General features: G+C 41.4%; 1 protein-coding gene across 2 annotated transcripts; it reads right to left on the bottom strand.

Moving 5' to 3' along the window:
• Positions 1-634: 634 nt before the first annotated feature.
• Positions 635-20,060, bottom strand: LOC147208817 (aryl-hydrocarbon-interacting protein-like 1). Of its 2 annotated transcripts, none has more exons than XM_086100916.1 (8): positions 19,812-20,060; positions 17,676-17,855; positions 16,136-16,324; positions 13,307-13,483; positions 12,148-12,289; positions 2,811-3,265; positions 2,168-2,309; positions 635-1,344 (listed from the first exon to the last, which is right to left on the bottom strand). In XM_086100916.1, the coding sequence occupies exons 1-8, from the start codon at positions 19,905-19,907 to the stop codon at positions 983-985; spliced, it is 1,743 nt and encodes a 580-aa protein (XP_085957042.1). In that variant the 5' UTR covers positions 19,908-20,060; the 3' UTR covers positions 635-982. The 2 variants fall into 2 exon arrangements, with proteins under 2 accessions (XP_085957042.1, XP_085957034.1); XM_086100908.1 differs by having other exon boundaries at positions 2,168-2,312.
• Positions 20,061-21,039: the final 979 nt, after the last annotated feature.

The following is a 21,039-nucleotide window of genomic DNA, read 5'->3' on the forward strand; positions in this document are numbered from 1 at the left end:
AATCACCTGTTCAACCTTAACACGTGAGTTTACACAAACACATTTTACTGTTGAATACCTTTCTATTGTAACATCACCATGAATATACCTCATTAACCATTTCGATGTATTCCTTTGATGGGTTCAACAGTGTTTTGCAAGTGTGTACGAACACTTTGTATTGTAAAGAAAAGTGCTGGCTTACTGGATGCTTTCTACTCTTTTTGTGTACAGAAATAAAAAGTTTCTATTTGTACTCCTGCGTGTTTGTGTGTGTGTGAGACCTTTTTAAATAAGTTGAATCAAAGCACCTGGAAGCCATTTATTTTTATTTTTTTGTGTGTGTTACAACAATTAATGATTCCGTTTCTGTCGCGGTCAGATAAAATGAGCTCTGTGCCATACAGCCCGTAATTGTATGTTTCATCCATACTATTGAGGTTAAAATAAATCGGAAAGTCAAATACGTACAAGTGAGACAAGAGAAATCTTTCAATTTGCTGATGACATCTCTGAGAGATAGCACAAAAAAATGCACAAAAAACCTAACCCTTAAACCCAAACCTAACCTGCTAACCATAACCCTAACTGAGAGCAAACCCGAACCCTACGCCAACCCCAACCCCAATCCCCTAACTCTAACCCCAACACCAAGACCAATCCAAACCTGAACACTAACCCTCGAAACTGAACACTAACTCAACCCTAACCCTAACCATTAACGCAAATCCAAACCCTACTCTCCCACGTCAACCCCCAACTCTAGCCCCTAACCACAACCCCAACACCTAGGCCTAACCCCTAACAACTAAACCTAACCCCTCAACCCAAACCTCACCCTAACCTTAACCCCTAGCCCTAACCCTAACCCAAAGCAAACCCTTCCCTGTGTGATCACCTTGGCCGCCTTATTTCCGCCGCTCTTGTTTGGCGTCTGAACTTCTTCATGCTTTTAGCTCAAGCCGATCACCTGCTGGCTACGCTATCGCTAGCAGCGGCAGTCCTAATTGGGATCTGTCGTAACTTCGGCGCCCGCAGTGTTTTCATTATCGGAATTCTCCTCGTTGGTTTTGCAGCTCTGCTTTATCTCGTTCGCTTGCTCCTCGCTATCACCAAGCTCCCGTGCGAACTTCTTCCTCTGGGCCTTTCTGGGCCCCAACTTCTCCTGCGTGGCGAGCCAGTAGGTCTTGTTCTGGTGGGCGTGCATGCTGCGGAGGTTCTCGCCCAGCTTCTTCAGCTCCTGTCGAACGACCGGCTTGAACTGAGGGTCCAGTTTCTCCACGGCGGCAAAGTCCTTCCGTGCTTCTTCCTCGTTGCACAAGGCGGCGTGTGCCCGGGCACGCTGGTAGAGTGCCTTGAAGTGACCTGAAATAAAGATGGATGAGCGCGGGCGGGGGGGCAGTTCATACCGCTGTCCATTTTCAACAAAACAGGCCTATCAAGCCCAATTATGTTTAAAATTTTGTTGAAAAAGCCTGCAAACGTTCACTCTTTAGACAATGTGAGGACAGACTAACAGTATGAAATTGTCAAGAGAAACAAATGCAATTCACCATTTTTGGGTATACAAGGTTCTGGATATTCTTTTAACAATAACAAGTGAAAATAGATCAGATAACATTTGAGTCATTTGTTGAATGGATCGCTGTGACCCTTCGGTGCCGAATGGAGCGTGTCAGCCATGAAGGTAAGTTGTGCGCTGATTCATTTGCACGTGTTGCACCGATTCATCAGTTTATGGTTTCATTGTAACCATAACTGGCTGCTTTTGGTTAAACTTGCCTGTTCAGTCGATATAAACACACTACGGCTTTTCTTTCAAAAGTAAGGCCAAAGCCAATTGACGCCAAACTTTTGAACACTTGTAATTAGCATTTAACTTTAGAGTCGCTGTTAAAAAGGAGAAAATATTTTTGAATGTGGTGCCCACAGGTAGTTGCCAAGGGAAACCGAGAAGAAGTCTTGAGTCTTCTCTTGTAAACAAAACAGCGAGATCAAGCGTTGCTGCGGCATGAAAGCAAACAACGCCGCGAGCTGAGCGGGAAATTTTCATATTTCAACTCTGAAAAGTGCGTCTGAGGAAAATATTCTTAAATGCATTCTGACATCAAAACACTGCCTGTGCTCCCTCCCCAAACCCCCCCTCCACCTCCACCCGTTCCCACACCAACACAGTCTTCCATATTACCTTGATGGCTTTCCAACAGCTTGTCACTGAGCTGCACCACTTGCGGGAAGCGTTGGAGCTCCAGCATGCACTGGCTCAGGTTGAGGGTGAGAGGCAGCCGCACTTTCTCCAAAGATTCCCAGTCTTCATCGCCTCGACGCACCTGCTGAGGCCATTTGACCGAGAGGGAGGGGTGACATGAGGGCAAATAAGAGCCGTGATGGATTTTGGAGGAGTTTGGATGGCGTCGGTGGTGTGAGAAAGTTATAGCAAGAGGAGGAGGACGAGGGCCTAGTGGAGAGGAAGGTTGCTTGTCGCTGTCATAGCTTTGTGTTGCGTTATTTTTGGACCGTACATTTCAGACCTCGACATTGTAACGTTTGAAGAAGGAAAAAGAGCCAAGTACCATCATGACTTTCATTTGTATCGTATTATACGTACATTGTGGAACCATGGTTAACAAGTTAAATTCATATATATATATATATATATATACAGTATGTATATATACACACACACACACACACTGCTCAAAATTCTTTTCTTTTTTTTTTTTTTTAATGGTAAATGAGAGACGTGCATGACATTATGCATGTGTCCCTTGCTGTTTTCTGTGACCATCAAGGTAAATTTGCATTTTTGGAGGGCTTACTGTCACACCAACCTTATTTTGAAGGAAGTCCACATAATCTAAGGCCTCCTTGAACTTTGTAGAAGCTTCTTGGAAGCCTTTTTCTTTCATCAGGACATTTCCTTGCTCCTGGAGCAGCATCACCAGTCGTAACATCTGCTGCCAGTCCTTTCCCTCCGTCTTATCACCTCCATCGTCCTTCCCGCCTTCATCTCCAACCTGGGCATCCTTCTTCTCTTCCTCATCCACCGACTCCTTCTTCTCTTTTTCATCAGCAGCATCCTTGACGTCCAGCTTGTTCCAGTAGGCGTCCTTCTCCTGCCAGTACTTCTCCTTCATGCGCTCAGACAAGGCCCTGAGCTCTCGGTGGACCAGCGAGGCCAGCGTGGGATCCAGGTGGGCCACCATGTTGAAGTCCCGGCGCGCTTCCTTTTCGTTCCACACGGCGGCATGGGCCTTGGCTCGCTTGTAGTAACCCTTCACACAGTCTACAAGAACAAATGGAAACGACGGTGCTGACTTGACTTAAGAGTGTCCCAACTTACGAGCGTGCCTCGTTGTGCAAAAAAACATACAGTATATATTGGTTTTGCGATCATTTGACACGAAAGAGCTCTTTGAAAGACTTGCTAAATGTATGCATAACTATTATAGGAAAGAAAAAAAATAATTGAGCCAAGAGTCGAGTGTAAATGTACCCAGTCAGCAAAGGCATTTGGCCCGGATTCGGCATGAAGCTGGCACAGCTGCCCTTGAGTCGGCACTGGCATAATGCATGTGGGCCGAACACAGCCCAGGAGTGGCAAAGGAGGCACTGGCTTGACTCTGGCAAACCAGATGAGGGCCAGTTGTGGAGTGAATTATTTGGGCCAGAAATCAATTTACAACTCCGGCCCGTATATGGCCAGCCAGTATTGAGCCACCCTTAAATGCAGTTTCATATTTATTTTTTCAACACACAGCCTTGTTTTACAATTGCACACCGATGCGGAATTCCATTCATCACACACACACACACACACACACAAACGCGCGCGCACACGAGGTTCAATCAGGCCCGCAGGATAATTTAAAAATGAAAAAAAATGCATAAAAGACACAGACTTAATATTTTTAATAAGGTGCAGATCATTGAGTATCCGCTAGGGGACACTGTTTTGACCAGAGAAGAAGACAACAGCAGCCTCAGTCCGTCACTGAGACAGACCCATGACAGCAGACGCTATCAATAGCACTCTCACATTTACACATTTAATAGCACTCTCCTTAGTTTGTAAGGTGCAGGCAGGGATTACATTTAGATTTTATATGCACGTGTAAATAGTTTAAAACTTACTTTCTTTATGAATCTTGTTTAATAAAAAGGCTATTGTTTAATCATAAACAAGATTCATAAACAATAGTACATTACTATATTTTTCAATACCAATTACTTGTTAAAGTTTGTACAATCAATGGGATCAGTTGCAATGCATACATGTGAATGATAAAAGTAAATTGCACATTTGTTGAAGGAAATGTAAGGTGCTTCATGAAATGTTTTGTAAAAGATACGTTCATTAAATTTCAACATTTTCCAAATGTTCTTGTGCTTCTTTATACCAAAACAAAGGAAAGACATATTGTTTTGGTTGCTTATAGCAAAGTATGGTATCATTGGTCATGCATACATGGTCCATCCCACTTGACATCGACCGAGGCTGTATGTGGCCCACCATGTGAAATGAGTTTGACACCAGTGATGTATAGTAAGGCGTTTTTAGCCGAAAAAAAACAACCATGTACAGAAAGGCGTTTTTAGCCGAAAAAAACGATCATGTGTCGTAAGGTGTTTTTAGCCGAAAAAAAAGACCATATATATAGTAAGGCGTTTTTAGCCGAAACCCCCCCCCCCCCCCACCATGTATAGTAAGGTGTTTTTAGCCCAAAAAAACCCCGACCATGTATAGTAAGGCGTTTTTAGACGAAAAAAACGACAATGTATAGTAGGGCGTTTTTCGACCAAAAAAAGACCATGTATAAGTAAGGCGTTTTTAGCCGGGAAAAAAACTACCATGTATATATAGTAAGGCGTTTTTCGAGGAAAAAAACGACCACGTATAGTAAGGTGTTTTTAGCCGAAAAAAACGACCGCGCATAGTCAGGCGTTTTTAGCCGAAAAAAAAAGACCATGTCTCGTAAGCCGTTTTTAGACGAAAAAAACCCCAACCATGTGTAGTAAGGCGTTTTTAGCCGAAAAAATGACCATGTATAGTAAGGCTTTTTTAACCCGAAAAAAACGACCATGTAGAGTAAGGCGTTTTTAGACGAAAAAAAACCCCCGACCATGTATAGTAAGGCGTTTTTAGACGAAAAAAAAATTCAATGTATAGTAGGGCGTTTTTCGACTAAAAAAAGACCATGTATAAGTAAGGCGTTTTTAGCCGAAAAAACTGACCATGTATAGTAAGACATTTTTAGACGAAAAAAACGCACATGTATAGTAAGGTGTTTTGAGCCGAAAAAAACGACCATGAAGAGTAAGGTGTTCTTAGCCGAAAAAACCCGACCATGTATAGTAAGGCATTTTTAGACGAAAAAAAAAACGACCACGTATAGTAAGGTGTTTTTAGCCCAAAAAACGACCACATATAGAAAGGCGTTTTTAGCCGAAAAAAATGACCATGTATAGTAAGGCGTTTTTAGCCGAAAAAAAGAACGACCATGTATCTAGTAAGGCATTTTTCGCCAAAAAAACAACAACCATGTCTAGTAATCAGTTTTTAGACAAAAAACCCCGACAATGGATAGTAAGGTGTTTTTAGCCGAAAAAAACCCCATGTATATGGTAAGGCGTTTTTAGCCGTAAAAAACGACCATGTAGTAAGGTGTTTTTAGCCGAAAAAACGACCATGAATAGTAAGGCGGTTTAACAAAAAAAAAAAAAAACGACCATGAATAGTAAGGCGTTTTAACAAAAAAAAAAACGACCATGTATAGTAAGGTGTTTTTAGCCGAATAAAACAACCATGTATAGTAAGGCGTTTTTAGCCGAAAAAAAAAACGACCATGTATAGTCAGGCGTTTTTAGGCAAAAAAAAAGACCATGTCTCGTAAGCCGTTTTTAGCCGGAAAAAAAACGACCATGTATAGTCAGGCGTTTTTAGCCGAAAAAAACGACCATGTATATAGTAAGGCGTTTTTAGATGAAAAAAAGACGCCCATGTGTAGTACGGTGTTTTTAGCCGAAAAAAAATGACCATGTATAGTCAGGCATTTTTAACCGAAAAAAACGACCATGTACTGTATAATACAGTAAGGCGTTTTTAGCCGAAAAAAAGGACCATGAATAGTAAAGCGTTTTTAGCCCCCCAAAAAAAAAGACCATGTATGTAGTGATGGGTCCATGAGGCCTCATGAGGCGTGTGGACACAATGACACACTGTGCTGATAGTGTGTCGCTGACCACTGCCACCTGCTGGACCTTCAAAATCCCTGCAGCCAACCCACTTGACAGACTGAACAGACTGATTTGATGATGAAGTGTATACAATGCACTACCTCACTCTACCCACAATAGCCACAAGCGCCATTGTTTATGTTGTTGTTAATGCTGTTTATATTGTCTATACTGTTCAGATTACGTCTTTTTTATACAGTGTAGCTGCTATCCTTTCTTAGCTGTGTGTGTTTAATGCACAGCATGTTTGCATGCATATATGCACTGAGGATTGAGAGGAAGTAATTTCATCTATGCTGCATGTCATACATAAAGCATATTTGGCAATAAAGATGACATTGACCCTTGACAATATCATTCACATCCATGCATTCATATTGTATCATTCAATGGGTTTCAATAATGTGAAAATAATGTGAATGAGGATGCTTGTGGGCTTTGTCTTCACAAATTTTGATTTCGAAAAATAAGATGCTCCAGTGTTTTAAATTTCAGTCTGTTGCGTTTAATGCATGCTATTTCCCCTGTTGTGGAGAACACACACACACAATGGAATAAGACGTCAAAAATCCGAGAGGCACTTGGTGAGACAAGGAGATTTTAAAAAATACCTTATTCTCCAAAAGGAGATCAAAATGGCTCTACACGGCAGACAATTTGTTTTTGTCCGGAAGCTGCTCCATAATATGCACGAACTGTAGCAACGTCACTCGAGTGAAGCGCGTCTCAGCAGTCGATAGTCCGCTGCTCTCTGCTGTGCACTCGTGAGCGCGAGCACGTACTCGCGGCGCCGACCCAACCCACGCCACATATTAAGCTTTGAACTACGACAACAGCTAAGCTAGCCTAGCCGATGCAATGATGGTCAGCAGACAAGGTTTACGTTTTATGTGACTTTTAATAACAACGTGGCAGAGTCATCAAACATGCGGTGTGCTCACTCGCAGTCACTTTCTGGAACTCCCCCTTATAGGCGGGACCTCTCAATCAACTGGAGTATGACGTACAGTACAAACGTTCATAAAGCACTTCTCACATAATAACAGCCTATTATATGACAGCCGACATGACGCTCGAAGTCAGACGGACACATTTTTTCTGATAATCAGCGTGTTTCCCGTATTGCCCAAACATATATTTTTACTCGAGCGAGGGTGAGGTCTGGCTTGTTTCAGCAGTCGGCATCGTGTCGCCAGACGCACTTCCTTAGATACACTGTGCGGGCTTTTGCTGCGTCAACGCCCCCTGCACTGGGTCGACGCCCCCTGGACTAAGTGGCGCAGCCTGGACTGTGCCAAGCAGCCTGGACTGTGTCGACGCAGCCGATGCAGTCTAAACTGCGCCGGTGCAGTTCACATGTCAATCACGTGACGTAATGAAGCAGCACATGCACCGACACGTGGTTTGCTCTGTGAGCCCACCGCATGCGTCAACGCATCAGTGTCACTGCACCTATCACTAATATAGTAAGGCGTTTTTAGCCGAAAAAAACGGCCATGTAAAGAAAGGTGTTTTGAGCCGAAAAAAAAGACCATGGATAGTAAGGCATTTTAACAAAAAAATAAATAAATAAAAACGACCATGTATAGTAAGGTGTTTTGAGCCGAATAAAACGACCATGTATAGTCAGGCGTTTTTAGCCCAAAAAAAGACCATAAATAGTAAGGCGTTTTTAGCCGAAAAAAATGACCACGCATAGTCAGGCATTTTTAGCCGAAAAAAACAAACATTTATAGCAAGGCGTTTTTCGCCGAAAAAAAATGACCATGGATAGTCAGAAGTTTTAACCCAAAAAAACGACCATGTATAGTAAGGCGTTTTTCAACGAAAAAAAACAACCATGTATAGTAAGGCTTTTTTAGCCGAAAAAAACAACCATGTATAGTAAAGCGTTTTTAGCCGAATAAAACGACCACGCATAGACAGGCGTTTTTAGCCGGAAGAAAAAGGACCATAAATAGTCAGGCGTTTTTAGCCAAAAAAACCCGCCATGTATAGTAAGGCGTTTTTAGCCGAAAAAAACAACCATGTATATAGTAAGGCGTTTTTAGATGAAAAAAACGACCATGTGTAGTAAGGCGTTTTTAGCCGAAAAAAACCCAATCATGTATAGTAAGGCATTTTTAGCCGAAAAAAACGACCATATATAGTAAGGCGTTTTTAGATGAAAAAAAAACGACCATGTGTAGTAAGGCGTTTTTAGCCGAAAAAAAAAAACAACAACGTATAGTCAGGCGCTTTTAGCCGAAAAAAAGGACCATCTATAGTAAGGCGTTGTTCGACGAAAAAATGACCATGCATAGTAAGGCTTTTTAACCCGAAAAAAACGACCGTGTAGAGTCAGGCATTTTTAGATGAAAAAAACGACCATGTGTCGTAAGGCTTTTTTAGCCGGAAAAAAAAAACGACCATGTATAGTCAGGCATTTTTAGCCCAAAAAAACGACCATGAATAGTAAGGCGTCTTTAGCCGGAAAAAAAACAACCATATATATAGTAAGGTGTTTTTAGCCGAAGAAAAAGACCATGTGTAGTAAGGCGTTTTTAGCCGAAAAAAACCGACCACGCATAGTCAGGCCTTTTTAGACGAAAAAAAAGACCATGTCTCGTAAGCCGTTTTTAGATGAGAAAAAAAAACGACTTACGTAAGGCGTTTTTAGCCGAAAAAAACGACCATGTATATAGTAAGGCGTTTTTAGCCGAAAAGAAGGACCATAAATAGTAAGGCGTTTCTAGCCCAAAAAAACGACCATGTAAAGAAAGGCGTTTTTAGCCGAAAAAAAGGACCATGAATAGTAAAGCGTTTTTAGCCGAAAAAATAACCACCATGTATATAGTGAGGCATTTTTAGCTGAAAAAAACGACCATGTGTAGTAAGGTGTTTTTAGCCGAAAAAACGACCATGTATAGTAAGGCGTTTTTAGCCGAAAAAAAAACGACCTGTATAGTAAGGCGTTTTTAGCCGAAACCCCCCCCCCCCCCCCGGATGAGAACACCTTACTATACATGGCCCTTTTTTTCCGATAAAAACGCCTTACTATACATTTTCAGGTTTTTTTCGGCTAAAAACGCCTTACACATGGTCGTGATTTTTGGCTAAAAACGACGAACTAGACATTGTCGTTTTTTGGGGTTAAAACCCCTTACTAAATAAACATGGTCGGGGGTTTTTCGGCTAAAAGGCCTTACTAACACATGGTCGTTTTTTTCAGCAAAAAACGCCTTCCTACACATGGTCATGATTTGTGGCTAAAAACGGCTGACTATATACATGGTCGTTTTTTTTCGGCTAAAAACGCCTTACGATATACTTTACATGGTCATCTTTTTCGGCTAAAAACGCCTTAACGTACATGGTTGTTTTTTTTCGTTGAAAAACGCCTTACTATATATACATAGTCGTTTTTTTGGGTTAAAACGCCTTACTATACATGGTCGTTTTTTTCGGGTTAAAACGCCTTACTATACATGGTCGTTATTTTCGGGTTAAAACGGCTTACTATACATGGTCGTTTTTTTTTTGGGCGAAAAACGGCTTACTATACATGGTCATTTTTTTCGCCTAAAAACGCCTTACTATACATGGTTGTTTTTTTCGGCTAAAAAAGCCTTACTATACATGGTTGTTTTTTTTTTGTTGAAAAACGCCTTACTATCAATGGTCGTTTTTTTTTTCCGGCTAAAAACGCCTTACTAAACATGTTCGGGTTTTTTTCGGGGTAAAACCCCTTACTATATATACATGGTCGTTATTTTCGGGTTAAAACGCCTTACTATACATGGTCGTTTTTTTCGGCGAAAAACGGCTTACGATACATGGTTATTTTTTTCGGCCAAAAACGCCATACTATACGTGGTCATTTTTTTGGGCTAAAAACACCTTACTATACGTGGTCCTTTTTTTTCGGCTCAAAACGCTTTACTATACATGGTCGTTTTTTTTTTCGGCTAAAAACGCCTTCCTATACATGGTCGGTTTTTTCGGGTTAAAACGCCTTACTATACATGGTCGTTATTTACGGGTTAAAACTTCTTACTATACATGATTGTTTTTTTCGGCGAAAAACGGCCTACTATACATGGTCATTTTTTTCGGCTAAAAACGCCTTACTATACATGGTTGTTTTTTTTCGGCTAAAAATGCCTTACTATACATGGTTGTTTTTTTTCGCTGAAAAACGCCTTACTATACATGGTCGTTTTTTGGGGTCAAAACGCTTTACGATCCATGGTCGTTATTTACGGGTTAAAACTTCTTACTATACATGATTGTTTTTTTCGGCGAAAAACGGCTTACTATACATGCTCATTTTTTTCGGCTAAAAACGCCTTACTATACATGGTTGTTTTTTTTCAGCCAAAAGCGCCTTACTATACGTGGTCGTTTTTTTCGGCTAAAAACACCTTACTATACGTGGTCCTTTTTTTTCGGCTCAAAACGCCTTACTATTCATGGTCGGTTTTTTTCGGCTCAAAACACCTTACTATTCATGGTCATTTTTTTCGTCGAAAAACGCTTTACTATACATGGTTGTTTTTTTTGGGCTAAAAACGGCCCATCGTTCACTTCAAAGAGCCGGCTCTTTGTACCGGCTCGTTCGCGACCGACACATCACTTTTGTGAAAATGTAGGTGATTGAACAGTTAGAGGTGCTGCCACAAAGAACTGAAATTTCTGCACTGAAATACAATGAAATTATTTTTTTTGCTGGAATACAAACTGGATACTTCATACTTGACCATAAAGTTAATTCAAAACTTAGTACCTCAATTAAAAAACAAAATCTGATGTTGAAAAAAACGTTGTTTTGTATTTGTAAGACTGAATATGAAAATAAACAGAATTTAATTTTCAGTGAGGATCAAATACAGTTTCAAAGAAAAAAAAGTCTATCGTTTCAAATTCAGATTGTACAATTCAGATTCAGTTATTCAATATGATTCAGAGTAAAATATACAAATCCATCCACTATCCTAGCCACTGACCTTCAATTCACGTAATTCAAATTCAGTATAAACTAAAAGTTATTCACGTTTTGTTTTTGGTGGCAAATATTCCGCCCCGCAGCATCACACCTCGTTTAGTTTTGGTTGTAAAGTGGCCTAGAGTGTCTTGAAAGACGCTTATAAATGAAATGTATTATTATTATTATAAGAAATTTCAGGGGTTATTCTTACTGACTATTCATTGTTCATGACATGTACAAATGTTTGTTTCCCTAACACACTGTCCATTCTTGTTTTCTTACAGTTCTTACAGCCGCTGTGAGACCTAACAGCCTAACATCTTGGGCCTCAGACCAGGAAATTGATGTCACAATCAAAAGATGGCTACATCTGGCTCCTGATCGGGATGGTGACAGGAAGGAGAGCATGAGAAGAAAAGAGGACATGGAGAGCGCAACAATTTGATGGACAGAAAAATACCGTTCAAGAGTAAGCTGCATCCCAATTTGGACTTTGTGTTCACTGTTAAATAAAGAAAAGTGCATTTTTCCAGTGTATGTGGAGTTATATGTGAGGTTCACAAATTATGACAATAAACATATTTTTATAACAGTCGTTTTTGAGACTTTCTTTTTAATGTGGGTCAAATATGGGTCATGAAAGATGTGGCTTAGTTGAGGTTGAATTCAGGATGATATCAGGAACCTGTTCTGGCCCAGCGTCGGGCCAGAGTAGGGCCAGATATGGTTTTACAATGTGGCTCAGATCTGGGCCGAATGCGGCCCACATCATAGATGCCAGACGTGGGCCACTGCAGGACCGTCATTCATTGAGGTATGTGGGCCGAGTGTACGTGCCGTGTCTGCCCCAGAGCTGGGCCAGACCAATTTTGCTGACTGGGTATGTTGGCTGCCTGATGTTAACATGACGCTAGCCTAATTGGTCAAAACGCCTGCCAAACACGGGATAACCGTGCGCCACCCACCTTTGTGTTTGTCTAGCAGCTCGCTGGCGTGCTCGATCACCTCGTAGTACTCGTGCAGCTCCAGCATGCACTGGCAGTAGTTCAACTCCAGGGGGACGATCAGGCGGGCCAAGTTCATGTAGTCGGCGTCGCCTGGCATCTCCTGCATGCATACGTGGAAGGAGGGAAAATGAAGGAGCGAACCGGACTCTGCATCTTTGAATTTTTTAAGAGCCTTCGGCACTGATTAAAAGACTGATTGAATGCTTCATATCCTTCCATCCTCCCCTTCCTGCTCCATTTGCATTCAATCAAATCAATTAGGTATGCTGAATACCATATATATATATATATATATACCCACACACACACACATATATATGTATATATATATTTGGCTGATACCAGTATGTGTACTCAACTCTTGAGTACTCATTGATACCAAGTAACTGATAGCACTCGTATTTTTGATCCATAAAATTTCTCTTGAACCAATGACAGATCACTTTAAAGAAAGACCCAACAAAAGGAAGAACAGTCACGCTGCAAAAGCAAATAAAGGTCCAAAATAAATCACAAGCCATCCATCCATCCATTTTCCGATCCGCTTTATCCTCACAAAGGTCGGGGGGGGGGGGTGCTTGGAGCCTATCCTTGTTGCCTTCGGGCAGTAGGCGGGGGACACCCTGAACCGTTTGCCAGCCATTCGCAGGGCGCACACAGACGAAAAACCATCCGAGCTCAGACTCACACCCAGGGAAAATTTTGAGTGTTCAATCAGCCTGCCATGCATGTTTTTGGAATGTGGGAGGAAACCGGAGTACCCGGAGAAAACCCACACAGGCACGGGGAGAACATGCAAACTCCACACTGTAAGGCCGGAGCCGGGATCGAACCCTGCACCTCTGCACTGTGAGGTCAATGCACGAACCAGTCGACCATCGGGCCGTATGTTTTTTTTCCATCACTATGTAAGTATTTCATATCAGCTGATATTGATGAATATAAATTTGACTTTTACCAAGTCAAAATGTGTCCTTTTTTGTTCAATGCAAGGAAGTGATTTTATCACATCAATAATCATCCAAACACTGACTCGACTCGAGTCCCAGTCGCTGTGACTCGGGTCGCCATCCCCTGCAGGACGCCGTAATGTCATCTCCCACCCACATGCGCTCACCCTTGACTGGACCGTTTTCAGCAGCAGCACGGCCTCCTTGTACTCGCTGGCCGCCTCCCGGAACTGCCGCTGCTTGACAAGCGCATTGCCCCGCATGTGGAGGAGGGGCACCGTGCTCAGCTTCTCGTCCTTCTCCATCATCCACGACTCCCTGTGGTAGGACATGGGGTCGCCCACCTGGAGAGTTTGGGCGCCCGCATGGGGGCCACAGGTGGCTATTGAATCACACTGTACAGTGGTACCTTGATGTAGGTAGTTTAGGGACCAAGATGATGATCGTAACGAAAACTAACAGCAACAAATACTGACAACATAACTAAAATAAAAATCAGAACATCCCCCCCCCCCAACTAACTAAAATGACATCACAGGTTTATAAAACTAAATGTACTTATCGCAAAAATGTTTTCGTCTTTGTCAATTTTTATGACACATATAGCTGCCGGGGTTCATTTTAAACATGGGTGGGCAACCTACGGCCCGCGGGCCGGATCCGGCCCGTTGGGCTTTTTAATCCAGCCCGCCGAAGATTGGTGCACAATTAAGGTTTGATTGCATTCATTTCGTTTGGACTTGTAAAGACAGGTATTTCAACACCAGGTGGCACAGTTACTTCAAGTTGCAGAGCACAGGGAGGGAGGGGAAGACGAAGAAAGAGGGAGAGAGTAATGACCATGGAAGGGAAGATGATATGTATCTGATTAAGGTTTATTATCTTATTAAATGAAGCGGGTAACAAAGTACGAAACATTCAGGAGATGCCTGGAGTCGGAAAGACTCAAATCTACGAGACTTTGAAAAACAAGGAAGCAATTCTTACTCAGTCCGATTCTGGCAATTTCCATGCTCAGAGTGAATTGCTTGTGGCTCGAGTAAATGAACATTTCCTAGAATGGTTTGATTGTTATCATGTTAAAAACTTTCCGCAAACTGGACCGCTAATAAGAGTCGGAGAGCAGTCAAATGTGTAGAGCGTGAACAACAGGGGGCTCAGTACACATCCTTGAGGAGAACCGGTGCTGAGTGTGATGGTGGAGGAGAATGTTACATTATTACTGGCATACAAAGACATTCTGCTATCTTCTTTATTTTCTATTTCTATTTCTAACTTTTGGCCCGTCCCTTGGCCCTTCCACAATATTTTCTGCTTCTCATTTGGGCCCCCCAGGAAAATAATTGCCCACCCCTGATTTTAAATGTATTTATTTCAGTCTTGCTGTTTATCTATACAGAAGGAGGAAGCTGAGTCTTTTCAGTTTACTTTAGTTATTGACACAATACTTTTTTTTTTTTGCACTTGACAACACCACATTCGAAAAAAGCAAAAAACTAATCATAAAACGAATAAAAACTCAACTAAAACCAAGCATTAAAAATAGCTAATAAAAACAAACCCTCCAAAAAGTAATATAAAAAAACAAAAGTCCTAATGAAAATAAAAACTAACGGTGGATCCCCGAATACTCGCAGATCGTCAACTGCAGATTCACAGTAATCCCTAGTTTATCGCGGTTAATGAGGACCAAAACCACCCGCGATAAACGAAAATCCGCAAAGTAGCGACCAATTAACATATATAGGTTAAAAAATATATTTTTTTTAAAGTCCGCAAACAGTCTGTGAGAAGCTGCAAAACAACAGCGAGTCACATAGAGCAACATATACAGTACTGTACTCCATGTACCTGTATATGAAAAAAAATTATTTATTTTTTTTTTATGAATATGTTTGAAAAAAATCCAGGACGCACCGAATCCGCGATAAACGAACCGCAAAATAGCGAGGGATCACTGTGTTCACATTCCTCCCCCACCCCCAAATTGTATTCACTATTCTGTCATTATTCCGTTGTTTTTAAACTCGTACGTCAAGGTACAGCAATATTTAAAAGTGTTTCATACAAATCCTTAACCATTGCTTAAAAGTGGCTCTGGATCCTCAACCCCCACCCGCTAGCTAGTCCTGTCAAGGCTTAGTTTTGGGGGGTATGAAATTACCCTATGTTTTTTTTTTCATGGCCTACAGAGTCGCTTATTAGATATCGACCAACCAGTTATGAGAAAAAAAATGTCATTTTTGTTTCAGCCTTGGTGGAGGTCTACTAAGTGGTATTCACATTCCAACCGTAGCATTTTAAAATCAAGAGCAAAGGCTGTTTGTTTTCTGGCCCGTGTGTTCATAAGTGCTGCTGTTCTCCAGGTATGGCGTGAAGCAGGATTTTTTGTTGTTGTTGTTTTTCCCCAGATAAAGTCACCACTGAATATAACAGCGGGAGCGACTACAAGGGAGTGCTAAATAGGAACACACAATTGTCTGCTCGAACATGAGAAGCTTTTGTGAAACTTTTGTTTTGGATGCTGCTGTTGTTGGACCCCCCGGTGGGTTTACTTCAAAGTGCAGTGTTTGCAGGCAGAGTAGGCGGAGGGGGGGGTTCACTTTTTGTCTTCACTGTCAGTGATTGTTGAGGAATATCACGTTTTACACGCCGAAAAGGGTTGGATGAATGTGTTGAAGTGGAAACGGGATCACATCGACCCAACGTGACTACATGATGGCTGATGTCAAAGTCACATCGTTATAATATAGAGCTTGACATGAGCTGGGTTGTTTTCCTAACCCAGTCATTGGTTAGATGTGCATTTTGAGCAGATTGGGTTACTTTTACCCAAGTTTGGGTTAATTACACTGAACCGGCAGATTGGGTTGAAGATTGGATTTGGGTGGGCTGAAGAGCTGATGCTGCTCGCAAAGTTGAAGTAAATTGAATTCAACATTCTGAGAAAACAGTGGTGCCGATAACTTGGTAACTTATGATTTTTTTTCCCTCACCTGGAGCAACTCCATGATGAAGATGAGAGGCTGCGGCGTTCTCATGAGCTCATCCAGCTCCGGGAAGCCGGTGGAGTGATAGTGGAAGAGGTTCCCCATGCCGCACATGTGCCTCTGGCCCTCCAGGGGGTCTTTGCCTTGAGCAATCAGCCGCATCCCCTTTGACACGATGGGGTACAAACCCGTGTGCTGTGCAACGATGGCATTGAGAAAAAAAAAAAGCAGTTTCAGTCAGTACAGCGCTCCAGGAAAAACAATACTGCGGGTTGCATAAGGTAATGCAGCGTGCATCGGGATGAGCTACTTGAACCTACATCATCAAGATTCATGCCAGGGGTTGGGCAAAGTATGTCCCGGGGGACACATACGACCCGCTCCGTTCTTTACTAAGAATGGTTACTATAGTGGACAGCTTATCATGTTATCCAGTTAGAAGGTGGATGAAAGAGCTTAAAAAGGCACACTGAACGTTTATATTATGATCAAGGACCCTGTCCTACTTGCTGCACTCATTTAGAGGTCAGTGAAGTTTATTTAAATTGCCCTTCTCACAGGGGAGACTCAGTAAGCATTTTGAAGGTTAAAATAAGATAAGAAAACCTTTATTTGTCTCACAATGGAGAAATTCCCAATTTACAGCAGCAAAATTATGAAAGGGAGAAAGTAGAAGACAAAAAGTATATAAATAAATATACATCTCAAATCTAAAATATAAATGTAAGCATATTAAAAATGCTAAGTCACGAAGTTTAGATGTTCAAATTATTTACAGTGAAACTCCTCTGTAACGAAACCTACATGGGCGTAGATACCCCCTAGTGTGAAAAAAATGTTCGTGCATGAAAGCCATTCCCACTTTTCTGCTCCCCCTACAACGAAAAGTCCCTCTGTTCTGTTATACGAAATCTTTTTCTCTGCTCTTGCCTCGCAACGTGATTCACTACAAAGAAAACAAGCCTTCCGCAAAAGTCTAATAATCCAACCTCAGCATGCCACAGCGACCTCTACTGCTTCGTTCGGAAACGGCAACAGCAACCACCACACTGGTTACACATGCGCAGTAGTACAGGAAGTATTTGCTACAGACGCAGCATGAACGTTGCATTGCTAAAATGGCGACAAAACGGACCTTTGCATACCAAGGAGTTAAGAAAAGAAAAGCTTTAACGCTTGAAGACAAGATAAAGGTAATAAAAATGAAAGATGGAGCAAGCAAAATAAAAGACATTGATGTAAGTGAAAGTAAATGCTGATCGTAAATTTCGCAATTTCTTTCAGTTTTTTTCTTTCTACGGTGGCTATATGAAGTGTCAAATAAGTGTATGCTCATACTTATGCACTATTGGAATAAAAATAAAAAGTACACATATACGTTTTTTGTCTGTGTTCGTGATTACGTCTGAGATCAAATTTGCTACAGTGAAAAGTCCCCTGTTGTGAAAAATTTCTTGCTGCAAACATGATTTCGTTGTAGAGGAGTTTCACTGTATGTAGCTTCACTGGAACGCGTGTATGTGATCCTGCGTGTCATCCAACTCACAACGGCGTCGCACCAGAACTCTGCCACCTCTCCGACCCGCATGGACGTGAGCAGCGTCTCCCACACTTCCAACTTGAACATCTTGCCCACAAAGATTTCGGCGGGCCTACCGGCGAGTCGGCTGTCGTCCACCACCGTGCGCTCAAAGTTGTCCAGCAGGGTCTGGAAATTGAAGACCAGCTTGCGATGCAAAGACAAAAAGAAAAGAAAAAAAGGTCATGGTTATGGTCACAGTGGTTGTAACGTTTTCAACCTGAAATCGATGAAATGGTGCTGTCATACAACACAGCCAATCAGCGCAATGAAACATGTCAGGCAAATCAATGAATAAAACTCATGGGAGGATGAGGCTATGTTTTGCAATCGCATGCGAGCAAAATTATCCACTTTGGAATGCATCTCATTCGGTGTTGATCAAATATGCTAATGAATGTGTCATTTTATACTTTTAGCTATTCTGATGAGTCTATAATGTAGTGAGAACAGTGTTTAGTATTCGGGACTGCCTCAGCAGGTGGGTCACACACCCACACACACACACACACACACACACACACACACACACACAATAATGTCAATGCACAAGAGATATTCATGGACATCCATGCTGGCACTGCCACAAAAAATGTTTGTCAGTGTATCCCGGGCTTTGTGCCAATAGCTGGATGTGACTAGAATTAGGACAACTACACACACGCGCGCGCACACACACACACACACACACACAAAGAAAGTCCCAGAGACACTGGGAGACAAACACAGAGCCGCTGCCATTAAAAATGCCGCAGTTGGCTTGACCAAACGCTTGCTTGACCAAACGTTTGCTTGGGTGAGTCAGTGTCAAACACCAAACGATTCCCTCATGTGAATATTATCGGACCACCGTCGAATTGATGGTGAATAAACGTGACACAGCACATCAACATGTTTGACATCTAAAGCTCTCAAAATGGGATCACCGAACCACTTTGGGGTTTGCGAGCCATAATTTGAGGGTCCACAAATTAATTGGTGACGCGTGATTATGATGTCATATCATGTCATTATTAAGTGCATTTTCATGGAGTCTGATGAGACAATAAAACATATATATTACACCCATTATTCCTCCCTACCTTAGCTTTATTGAAATTAAAATCTCTGATATTTGATAGACCTCGCTAGCTGGAACATACCGTATTCCATCGGATCATCACGAAAACGAGGCGCTCGAAAGGATTAGGCCAACACCCGAAGCTCCGATCCACATGCTGGCTGCCACTTTGACAAAAAAATAATAATAATAATCTTTCTCATTCACATTTTTGTCTGTGGAATCTATCCTCACTTATTTTACTGGGGGGAAAATAGCACAAAAAAACGTATGTTGAAGTGACAGATCTCAACCGGACTGAGTGGCCGCGATCTTGGCACGGTGGGGAGGAGCTACTTTAGCCTGCCTTGTTTCGTGGAAATTACAAAGACTCTTCACCACATTTGACGGGGCACTTCTGGTTGCCCTTTATATTACAGGGTCTACTAAAATGAGTTGATATTGTAAGGTTTTTGTTAAATTGTTAATTATTGTAATTTTATGTTTGAGCATTATATTCTTTCTAAATTATATTACGTTTAATAATTGCTTAAACAAGTTTATGTTGATATTGTCTGATTGGCTAAAGGAAAGCAGGAAGTGTTTGAGTAGCCGGAAGAAGGTGTGTTCTCGTTCGTTCGGGATTTGCGGGACAGACGTTGGAAAAATAAAAACTGCGTTCAAAGGATTCCATCTCTCCTTTTGCCCATTCTTAAAGTAGAGCTATCCACTAAAAGCAATGAACCCCTGAACTTAAAATATTAAATCATTTTCAGATCATTTGTTCTGTTCTATTGACATTTTCAACTACATTCAACTCGATTCAGTGGAATTTGTTGCTTTCTTTGAAACAGATCGTGAAGATTTCAATAGGTAGTTAATTAGCGTTCAGATTATGGAGACATGTTTAACCCTTTCAGGGACAGCGGTTACTACAGTGGACAGTTTATCATGTTATCAGGTTCCAGGGTGCATGAAAGGGTTGGAAAAAATAAAAATAAAATCCTCCCTGAACCCAAAAAACTCGAGAACGCCTGATCAAAACGGCGTCATGTGACCAGTACCTTCGTCCCAGGTGGGAAGTGAGGCAGCGGGCCAGTGCCTCCAGCCAGGATCTTCTTCTTCACGCCCGGATGCTTGAGGAGGTACGTGTCCTCCATGGTGCTGCCTGCCTCCTTCTTGGCCACGAGATGAGAGAGGTGCTCGGTCGCTTGCTCTCTGACAGATGGCGGGATTAGGCCCAATAGGCGCGAGCTGTGGCCATTTTAATCTGAGGAGCTAATCCCCGCATGGCTTTTGGCATTGGCGGGAGCGTCCCTGCAGGAAGGGGGAAAAAAATGACTTTCGCACAGCCCAAGATCTTTCGGGAAGGGGATGTACCGGTAATCCAATTGCGGGGGCACAACATGCAGTACGCAACAGACTGCCAAGGACATACATGTTTTGGTTTTGGCCATTTAAAGAACTCAAATATTTTGAATAAATCTTCAAAAGGAGCGAAAACAAACAAAAGAAAAAGAAAGTTCACCTTTTTTCAATGAAAAACAAAATCCATATTATCTTAAATTATTACTCTTTTTTTTGTTTTTTTTTTAATAAAGCTAAGAATAAAAACAAAGTACTAAATAATATGACTTACTTGAATTATATATTCACTCTTCAAATGGTGACTTTGTATTGTAAAATAACGGTTCAACGTATATTTGGACAATTTCAAAAATTAAATGAAGAAAAAAATGACATGCACTTTCATGTTTTTGCTCGGTCACTGAAGAACTAAAACAATGGCGATCAAAAAATTTGCATATAACAGAACTTATTCTCATATTTTAAATATATCCCTAATAAATGTTCATTTCCCCCCTACTCTCATATAACTTTATTTTCATAAAATGCCATTCTCCTCAACAGTACACCACTTTTTCTTGTCAGAAAATTGCATGGTCAATGAAAGAAAGAAATATTTTAAATATTAATTCTCCCCAAAAAGGATCAACATCCTCAATAAGAGGCAATTTTCAATGACATTTTTGTTCATCGTGACTTCATTCCAAGAAAACTAACTTTTCCTGATTCAAACTTTTCTTCCCCTTGAAACACTATGACCAATATCATAAAAAGTACTGCTTTTCCCCCCTCATTTAAAAAAAGTATTCTCGTAAAAAGCACATTTTTTCTGATGAAAAATAAAATTCTTGTACAATGTGTTCTCCCCTGAAAGTAAGATTTCAGAATGTGATTTTTAAATAATTAAAGTAGCAGTAAAACCTACTGATCTATAAAAACAAATAA

Source organism: Hippocampus guttulatus, chromosome 2, assembly GCF_054856545.1.
Source record: "Hippocampus guttulatus isolate MCC_2025c chromosome 2, RoL_Hgut_1.0, whole genome shotgun sequence".
Classification (NCBI taxonomy): Eukaryota; Metazoa; Chordata; class Actinopteri; order Syngnathiformes; family Syngnathidae; genus Hippocampus; species Hippocampus guttulatus.